At 36.8% G+C, this 10689-nt stretch overlaps 1 protein-coding gene across 2 annotated transcripts; it reads left to right on the forward strand.

Moving 5' to 3' along the window:
* The first annotated feature begins 541 nt into the window (after window positions 1–541).
* LOC136224787 (E3 ubiquitin-protein ligase RSL1-like) lies at window positions 542–3759 on the forward strand. Of its 2 annotated transcripts, none has more exons than XM_066013206.1 (4): window positions 542–721; window positions 1828–1990; window positions 2497–3193; window positions 3414–3759. In XM_066013206.1, the coding sequence occupies exons 3-4, from the start codon at window positions 2581–2583 to the stop codon at window positions 3512–3514; spliced, it is 714 nt and encodes a 237-aa protein (XP_065869278.1). In that variant the 5' UTR covers window positions 542–721; window positions 1828–1990; window positions 2497–2580; the 3' UTR covers window positions 3515–3759. The 2 variants fall into 2 exon arrangements, with proteins under 2 accessions (XP_065869278.1, XP_065869277.1); XM_066013205.1 differs by having other exon boundaries at window positions 545–721; window positions 2497–3197.
* The last annotated feature ends 6930 nt before the right edge of the window (window positions 3760–10689 follow it).

Genomic DNA, 10689 nt, shown 5'->3' on the forward strand with positions numbered 1-10689 from the left:
TATTTTGTTACCAATTTAAAATCTTGCAATCTGAATTGCGTCATGTCACCATAAGTTTTTGATACTGATGGTCATTCCAATTTTTTTGAAAAAACAAATGGATCTTTAAAAGTGGGATATTCTGATTTCATATTTTCGCCATGAATGTAGAAAAATCATTGCTTTTGCGCCATTTTACAAATTAACATAATTTTGTTCTTTAACGATATCTTAACATTTAAATGAATTTCTCAATCCAACACCCATGTAAGATCATTCTTCTTGAAAATATCTAACACAAAAATTTGACATGTTTATAATACAATCCAAATAATTGTATCGGAAGCAATTAATTTAGGGTAAAGCTTACTCTATTTTTTTTAGAAAGTAAACCTTACGTTATGTGTTTTCGCAAAATAAGTATAGGGTCGCTTTATAGTTTAAATGAATTTATTGATAACATTATTTAGTTTAATAATAACAAATAATAATGTATTTAGTAATTACATAATTTGGGTTGGGTTCAATAATAATAACATGAAAAAGAAAACAGAAAAAGAAAGTGTAAAATGTAAAAGGTGTGAAGGGAGAGAGAGAAAAGGAGTGCAGAGAAAGCTAAGAACAAATATAAATATGGATGGATTCTCACTCTCTAATTACTTGCTCTTCTTCATCATCTTCTCCACTCTAATTTCTTCATTTTAACTTCCTCAATTCACCCTTTTTTTTTGGATTTTCCCCTGTAAGTCTCTCTCTCTCTTGTTTGATTGCGCCTTCTTTTTTAATTTTTAAGAATTTCTTTCCGGATGATGTTGTGCGCTACAAATCAATTACTAGGAATCATTTGTGATTTTGTTTATGAATTTGTTGAAGGAAAATTTGAAGTTTTATGGATTCTGTTTGGTTCGCATTCTTTTCTTTTTCTCTCTAGTTCTTTCTATTTTTGTGGATATTGAAGTGAATTTGAGCTTCATTTATGTGTTTGATTCAGTCTTCTTTCACTTTTGCAAATAAATTCGGACTCTTGTCTTCGCAATTTTTCGAGTTCTCTTTAACTTTTATTATTGAGATGAGATGTCCTCTGTTTGGTCACCAAGAAAATGCCGGAAAGTGAATCATAAATATCTCTAAAAGAAGAAATTTCTCCTATTTAATTGGCTTATCTTTTTCGGTGTGCTGTGAGAGTGACCGAGTCCAAAGTGTAAAACTGAAAGCTTCCCTTGATTGTTGCTCATTCTAATTACTAAAATGCGATGAACTGCACTCTTATTTCTCAACGACTCTCTTTGTACGTCAAAGAGGTTTTATTGCTTAAAAATGCTAGAATTTATAGTCTCTCTTATTATCGATCTAATCATGCTGTTTGGTTGTTGAGAAAATGGCTTGAAGTGAAATAAAGTATTTGGGCATGAACATGATGTGGATCGTAGTAGAATTCTTATCATTTGGAAATATCTGAAATTCTAATGTAAGTATTTACATTACATTGATTGGTTTGGAAATGCAGAAGAGCAGACAAATTCACAATCTGTGTTCATAATTTTAGGGGTGACAATTTCGGTTTTCGTGTCAAATTCTTGTTATATATGATATAAATACTAGTAAAATGATAATCATGTTGTGTTAGTCGGGTTGTCTTTGTAAATGGTGTCATAAATAGCCACCCTTGTTTCCTTGAGTTTTTTGGTTAGATTGCTTCTTCATTTTCATGTTTATCGATAATGTGAGCTTCAATTTGATGAGCTATCCTCATGTCATCCGTGAATAGTTACTCGAATATTCTAATCTAATCTTTTTTTGCTACGCCAACATGTCTTGGTTGAATCTTAATTGGCATGAAATCTGCAGAACTTATAGCATGGCTAGACAAAGGCCGTAAGCAAGAAGACCTTAGAATTTAGATACAGAACCGGAGATTTTCTAACATGGGGCTACTGAGAGTTTATCCATAGACAAAACTGCTGGAGTGATCATATATTTCATGGAAGTTGCATTCAAGAAAACTGTAAAGGTATTCTGTTCACATCTTACTTCAAGCAAGTTTATGCGATAATTTTGTGGTTAGCACTTTATAGCTGAATGGAGAATATAATATCCTTGTTGAATTGTATGGACTTGGTTAGTTTGAATCTGAAGTTTAGTTGAGTTTTGGTTATGACTTTAATAGTAGTACTGCATTCTGTTGTATGTTTGTTAGATTTGTATGATAGTGGTCCATAGCAAAGTTGACTTCACTCTAGTTCTACCAAATTTTGTTACATAAAAGAGGTGATACAATTGGAAAATTTTAAAAACTCGGTCGTTGGTTCCGATATAATGTTGCTTTACCGTAGAGATAACATTTGTTTTTATCTCGTATATTTGATATGGCTTTACTTTGTGTACTTCTGCTATGGAGCTGGATTAATCTAACCGATATTATGAGATACCTATTAGATGGGGCTTGAAATATATGCTACATGTCTGGAAATCGTAATGTGATTTTTCTAAGCCGGTGTGAGTTGTAAACTGTTGCAGCATTGAACTTGGGAGACAGCGGGACTCTGAGTAGCAGAGGGAAATTTGTCTGAGCTTTTCTCGACAAAAGGCGGAATATATACAATGGGAAACAAACTACAAAAGCCCCATGAACCAGATCAAGCAGAAGAAAATGAACTTCAAGAAGAAGAACAAGTTTCGGACTTTACATGTGAGATATGCATTGAACCCACTCTAGCTAATCGGAAATTCAAGAATAGTAGTCTGTGTACTCATCCGTTCTGTTTGGACTGCATATATAAATACATTGAAGTAAAAGTTGAAGGAAAAACTGGAACCATTGGATGTCCCGGATTGAGCTGCAAGCTCCCATTAGACCCTCTCTCGTGCAGGTCTATCATCCCAAAGCCACTTTTCGATAAATGGTGCGATCATCTATGTGATTCAATGGTATCAGGGTTGGAGGGTTGCTATTGTCCGTATCGGGATTGCTCTTCTTTGGTTTTGAACGAGTGTAAGGAGAAACTGAAGAAGATAAACTGTCCTAATTGCAAGAAACACTTCTGCTTCCGGTGCAAGATCCCGTGGCACGCAGGATACAAGTGCAACGAGAGCGGACAGTTGAGAGATAGAAACGATATTCTCATCGGGGAACTTATAGAACAGAAGGAATGGACTAGGTGTTATAACTGTGGTCACTCTGTTGAGAGAGTTAGTGGTTGCAGAGATATAAAATGCAAGTATGCACTTTGTTTCTCTCTTTTACATACTCCGTATTCGTTTTGCTAACCAATCATACAGTAATTACGACACATGAAACGTGTGCACACATATTAGTTAGCACATGAAATGAATCACTTAAGTTAGCTCATATTTTTGGAAAAGTTACAGACATGTATGATGAGTGATGAAGGATCCATATTATGTCTGATATGAATTGATTTGGTTGGACGCAGATGTGGAGCGCGATTTTGCCATCAATGCGGAGGACGGAGTCATTTGGGACCGTGTAAGCACAAGTGTTGTGGAGATGCAGTGTGCATGTTATTATTCTTAGCAATATTGATAGTTTTTTGCTACCTATTTTATCACCAATTGCACTTACTTTCACCATCTCTATAGGGGTTTAGTTTCGGGTGGGTACAGCTGAATTGCAACGACCGTTAGTGTTTTGAAAATAGGTTGTAAATGCACTTCCCTATTTTATGGCTTTTAGCCTTATCCTGTCCTTGGAGATGTGTATACGTATATCTTGACTGACCTTTATAATATAGTTATATCTATCTGCAATACATTTTGTTAGCTTTCTTCGCTTCTCCGAAACAGGTCAGGTCACTTTATATCTATTGTTTGGAGTAAAACAACACGAAAGAAAAAGTTACTAAATGGGTACTTAGAAAATCAAAATGTGTTTGATTAGTTGATTTTTTTAACCTGCTCTTGAGTCTTCCTCAATAGAATTATTCCAATTTGAATATAGGACTTGGAATATGCATTTTTTAATCTATAAGGATTATTCGTTGGCAATAGTTACTATTACGGCTAGTTAACCGAACCGATTATTCCACATCTCTAATTACAGTTAGTTGTGGATTAATTCGTGTATTGAATTAATTTGTATCAGTTCGGTTATTATTTTCAGTGCGGTTAATTAATCAAACCGAAAGCTGCACACGGGTGTTAACAATGGTTTGCATAGTTCATTCAAACTAAACACATTATCAAGTCATTGTTTTAAAAATTAAGCCACTGATCGTTTAAAATTGTTGAACTTTATTGAACTTAATTTTTTACACACTTTTGACTAACGGTATCTAAACTGTTAATAAAATGTTCAATTTTATTTCAAGAAAAGAAAAAGAAAAATGAAAAAATAGCATTTGTTTATTGTGCACAGAAATTAACTAAGTAAATCATATTAACGTGAAATTATAAATATTCTATTAATTCAAGATTTCGAATAATTTAATATTAATTCACAATACTTTTTAAAACCACATAAAGCTAAAACTGATTTATCATTTTTTTTTGGAAAAGTGATTACATTTTGGGACGTAAAGAATATTAATTTTATAAAGACATTTAGACATGATTTTTGGACCGCCTCTATGATACCATATACAATTGATTTTTTTTTTTTAAAATATTCAAATACAGGGAAGTGTTTATACTTTGTATAATTGTATCCTATGCAACAACAAATGCTAGCAAATATGAAAAGAAACAATTTATCCAAAAATAATAATAAAATCGAGATATATATGGTTTATAACACAAAAAAATATAATTAAAAATAATTAAACACCATATGGATAAAATTGTTGTATTTATTCATATATATTATTTCAAAGATAAAATAAATTAATTAAATCCACCTAAATTAAGAGATAATAAAGAAATAAGCTTTAAGTTAACCCAATTTCCTCATACAAAGGAAATACTTGTGATCAAGCTGAAACTCTGTTACATAATCAGGATTTGCCCTCAGCCATAACAGAAGCCCACCAAATGAAATAAACAGCTCCCTAAAATAAAATAAATTAATCAAATATCAATTAATCAATGATAAATAAAATCTAATTTTTCTGTAAAATAATATAAAATTTTTGGAAAGATTTGTTTATTTTACATACGCTTTAACATCAGCTCCTGAGCCAATCTCTTGGATTTTGTACAATTTTCCATGCATAATGTATTCATATTTGTCAGCAATTGGGCCTTGTTTACCCTATTAATCAATTAATTACAAGAAATTAGGAAAGATTAGGTATCTGATCGTAAAAATAGACAAATTTAGGTGTATAATTATATATTAGAGCAAAGATTAGGTACCTGAGAATAAAAACCAGTATCCCCAGTTCCATCAGTATGAAGGGTAGGAGTTATAAGCAATGCATATTTTTCTTCCTTTTTAATTGGGTATATTTCTGTATTCACATCGAGCTGCAAGTACATCTCCAGCCTCTCTGTTCTTCCTTCTACCCGAGACACTACACGAACAAATTCAACACGATTTACATAAATAATCCGTCTGACATTACCCATCCGTCTGAAATAATTAATTATTATTTTTTATTGCATTAATATCATATACGACGGAAAATCCCTATCCTCATTGACAATAGAATCAGAATACAAAGCTTGAACAATGAAATCTAGAGAACTAGTATGTCACTCCATCAGCCTTGACATAGAATATGATGCCCTTGTAAGTTTATGGACAACACTATTCGCACAACGACTAGCAAAAATAATACTAACATTCAACATGCATACATGGAAATTGAATCCCCTCTCTCCTTATGAAGTGATTATAATAAATTGTGGAGTAAAAAGAAAAAAGAAGATACCTTTGTCAAACTTTTTATCAATATCATCAACTTTAAAAATATCCTCCATCTTCCAATTAATCTGCAACAAGAAGAGGAATTTTTCTATTTTTAATCATAAGAGTAAAATGTACATAAAAAGCAACAAAATTAGAATTTTCTCAGCAACCAAACAAGTACATGAAAACGATATTAGGGAGAGGAAGAACTAACCAAGAGATATCTGACTGCCAAAATAAAATTTCTTATGAAAAAGCAATAAATGAAAAAGAAAAGAATATTTGAAATCTTTTATTTTTGTTAAAACTCTATCACATTGTTAAAACTGTTTGAAAATTTATCTGGTTGGATATTATCAAATCATGCTAATTATTTTTATTATGATAAACTGTTAGGAGATATCTATCTATTTATCTATTATATAAAAGGTGGAATAAAATTCAAAATTCAAAATCCTAATTATTTGCTATTTAAATTTAAAATTCACATACTTGTAAGATTAATTAGTGATTTTTGTTTATCTTATATAACTCCGCCTGTGAGGGTCACTTGGTGGCCTTTACAGCCGGTCCCAAGCCCGGACAAAGGAGGAGGGTTGCGGTAGGTTTGTGGCGGCCAGCGTAAAACTTAGCCACATCTTATGACATGAACCATAATATAAATACGTTGGGGCGTTCCCTACTCAGCGACGCGCTGCACTTCCTAGACTCGGGTGTAGTGATAAATGTGCAAGGGTTGCTAGGTCGTCGCCCCGAAGCGGCGCGCCACCCCAGGACCCGGGGGTGGTGTCAAATATGCAAGGGTTGCGGGCAAATAAGCTAGTCCACGGTAATGGTAGGGGTAGGGGTAAGGGTAGTAGGTTACGCTTTGGGACATGGAACATAGGTTCTTTGACAGGAAGATTAGCTGAAATTGTAGATGTTATGAAGAGGAGGAGAATAAATATATTGTGCCTACAAAAAACCAAGTGGGTTGGAGCCAAGGCTAGAGAGATAGCTCCTTGGGGTTATAAGCTTTGGTACTCAGGAAAGGATAAGGGTAGAAATGGAGTAGGTGTTCTTATTGATAGGGAGTATATTGATGATGTAGTAGCGGTGTCTAGGAAGAGTGATAGAATTATGAGTGTTAAGCTAGTGATAGGGGATGAGGTTGTGAATGTCATTAGTGCATATGCGCCACAAATAGGATTAGATGTGTCTATAAAACAAGCTTTTTGGGATGACTTAGAGGAAGTGGTGCAACAGGTTTCTAGGGATGAAAAAATGGTACTGGGGGGTGATCTCAATGGACACGTGGGTTCTAGGCGAGATGGGTTTGAGAGTGTTCATGGAGGGTATGGTTTTGGAGATAAGAATGAAGTAGGAAATTATATTTTGGAATTCGCATCAGCCTATGACTTGAGTATCATGAACACATGGTTTATGAAGAGAACATCCCACTTAGTGACTTATCGGAGTGGCGGTAATGCGAGCCAAATTGACTTCTTCTTAGTAAGGAGTGCTTGGAGAAAGAGTTATATTGATTGTAAGGTGATCCCTGGTGAGAGTACGACAACCCAACATAGAGTAATGGTGCTAGATTTTCGAAGTAGGAAATGTATAAGAAAACAAACACCACAAGTAGAGACTAAGATTAAGTGGTGGAAATTGCAAGGGGAGAATTAACAAAAATTTGTGGATGAGATGACCAAAAAAGATATTTGGACTTGCAATATGGATTTAGATATAGATTCGATATGGAATAAGATGGAGCATAGTATAAGGGAAGTAGCGAAGGAAGTTTTAGGGGAATCTAAAGGTAGCATGCCACCGGGTAAGGACACATCTTGGTGGACAGAAGAAGTACGACAAGCAGTAAAGAGTAAGAGAGAATCCTATAAACTATTGGGGAAATGTAGGAGTGACGAGAACTACGAAAAATACAAAGAGGCTAAAAGGGAAGTAAAGAAGGTCATACGAGATGCTAGAGCAAAGGTGAATCGGGATCTGTATACAAGATTGGATACAAAAGAAGGGGAAAGAGACATATATAGAATTGCTCGGATGAGAGATAGGAAGACGCGAGATCTCGAAAAAGTTAAATGTGTGAAGGATGTGGACCAGAAAGTCCTAGTTGGAGATAAGGATATCAAGGAACGATGGAGGTCCTATTTTGATGACTTATTTAATGGAGATCGCTAACAAGATGTTGGAGATATAAGTATCCATCACGATATGATAAATCATGAATGCCTACGGAGAATTCAAAAGGGTGAAGTCAAAATGGCATTAAGTAAGATGAAGTTGAAGAAAGCAGTAGGACCTGATGGCATCCCTATTGAGATTTGGAGATGTTTGGGAGAAAGAGGAATCGAATGGTTGACGACGTTCTTCAACAAAATTTGGAGAAACAATAAGATGCCATCAGAATGGAGGAAAAGTATCTTAATCCCTTTGTATAAGAACAAGGGCGATGTCCAAGATTGTGCCAACTATCGGGGAATCAAATTAATGAGTCACACTATGAAACTTTGGGAGCGAGTGATCGAACAAAGGCTAAGGAGGACGGTGAAGATCTCGGAAAACCAGTTTGGCTTTATGCCGGGAAGATCAACTATGGAAGCCATCCATCTAATGAGACAATCAATGGAGCACTATCGAAATAAGAAGAAAGACTTGCATATGGTTTTCATTGACTTGGAGAAAGCATATGATAAGGTACCAAGGGAAGTACTTTGGTGGGCCCTGATAAGGAAAGGCATTTCGCGAAAATATATTGACATCATAAAGGACATGTATGAGGGATGATAACATTAGGATATAATCATAAGGACCAAAAGGGGTAATTACCTTAAGATATGCCACGTAGCAAAGGAAGCCGTCTGGCGGATCATCCTAGATCAGCTCTAAGAGATCCGTCGGCGGATCTCTTAGGCGAATCTCTCCATTTACCTAGATAACGGCTGGCCGCCGTCTCGGCCATAAATGATTATTAAATGAATCATTAAATAGTCTCAAACCGCCAAATTAAGAGTAACTTGTAACCGCCATTAAATAAGCATTAATGGAGGCTTTCTAGTTACCTAGGGGTTACGAATTCCTCAACTATATATAGCCTACCTTTCCATGCTATCAAGGTACACTTACTTTTATATTCTCTAAGCTTCGTCAATATAGTTTATTCTCCCTATATTCTACTGACTTTGGCATCGGAGTGTCCCCGGCCGATCCCAACGGCGCCTCACAGGGACGTGATCCGCTCAGAAGTTTCTCTTGTGTTATCAATTGGTGCGGTGAACATGGAGTCCTTGATCAAATAAAGGATTTTTTCGTTCACAGTGAAACATCATGACCGATGAAGGACCAAATCCCTCCTCTGGGATCGAATCACCGATAATTACACCATCTAGTGCTGGACGCATAAGCACAACTGCTCCTATAATAAATATTGATGGAAATATACCCACTGCCTCTTTCATCGATATGTGTGTTCAGGATATTGAGGCACGATATGGACTTGAGATAGGGAACCGCCTACGGGCATCCATGACTATCCCTCCGCGTTGGAGTACAATATCTACGACATCTGTCTCATCCTTACCTCCTTTAAACTTTGGTCTGGGACCGGGTGCCCATGGCTCTTCATTCCTTCAAGCTCATAATATTGATTCTATAATAACCACTACGGCACCCGGTAACGGACGACAGGTTAACAGGGAGTTATTTCCTGGCGAGGGAAGTCGAAGGAATGATACGGTCCCTCCTGGCGGATCGGGGGTTCCAAGGTTTAGTCTCGATGGACCAAATGTACCCAGGCATCCACGGACAAATTCGTCTCTTGGCGGATTCAAGGAGCCCATGCGTAAAAATCATAAAAAGAATAAAAATAAGCGAGCAGAATCCCCACGCCGTGGCAGATCTCCTCCATCTACTGGTCGTAGAAGAAGTAAAAGGCCAGAAATAACATCTCATATAGGTGGACCACCGCCGCATCCATCTTCGGGAACTGTTGGACACACCTCGTCAGGAGGCCAACAAGGAGGAAATGGTCCAACTCCACCAGGCAGAGGAGGTAGTGGAGGAGATGGGGGGGGGGGGGAAGGGGAGGGAACGGACGTGGTAATGCAGGAAGACATTCGCCATCGGATCCATCGTTTGAGTCAAGTTCTTCTTCTTCTTCTTCTCCAAGTAGATCGCCACGAAGGGGTCGCCCCAGGGCGGATCCGAAGAATTTTGATGATAGGGTGAGGGCCCTAGTACTCCAAATGAACGAAGAAAATGCTAGGCATAATCCATTCGCCAATAGGGATTCGCCTTTTGCAGCCTGGATCGAGGTAGAGGAAACCGACAGAGCTTTCAAGATTCCCAACCTTGCGATATACACAGGCAAAGATAATCCGGAGGCTCATATTCGAAAATATCGAATCTTAGCCAGACTCAATAGAGCTACTGAACCCGTGCTTTGCAAAATGTTTGTCACCACACTAGGAGGTCCAGCTTATTTGTGGTTTCAATCTTTACCTCTAGGCTCAATAAACAGCTTTGATCAATTGAGCAGGGAATTTTGTGCAAAATTTGCTGGATGCATCCCTGCAGTGGTGAAATCCGGAAAGCTTTTCGAATTAAAGCAAAAGGCGAATGAGCCCCTCCGAGATTATATGGACACTTTCAACTAGTTGTGTATACAAATAGTTGATGTCGATATCTCCGTAGCTGTGGAATGTTTCGTGAGAAGCACTACATGTAAAAGTTTACAAGAGGACCTCATCCGCAAAAAGCCTACCAGCATGGCAGAGTTGATGGAGCGTTGCAAAGACTTTATAGAGGTTGACGATATTCGCCGAGGTTCTCCATCATCGCCAAAAAAAGACAAAGGCGAATCTCGTCCCCGAGATCGGGACAGAGACAAACGTCAAGATTCTTCT

The sequence above is a fragment of the Euphorbia lathyris genome, chromosome 3, assembly GCF_963576675.1.
Source record: "Euphorbia lathyris chromosome 3, ddEupLath1.1, whole genome shotgun sequence".
In the NCBI taxonomy this organism is placed as follows: Eukaryota; Viridiplantae; Streptophyta; class Magnoliopsida; order Malpighiales; family Euphorbiaceae; genus Euphorbia; species Euphorbia lathyris.

Coding starts and splice junctions, on each gene's coding strand:
- LOC136224787 (XM_066013205.1), top strand. CDS start 2,581: ATGGGAAACAAACTACAAAAGCCCCATGAACCAGATCAAGCAGAAGAA. Junction 3,198..3,413: donor TGCAGAGATATAAAATGCAA/GTATGCACTTTG, acceptor GGTTGGACGCAG/ATGTGGAGCGCGATTTTGCC.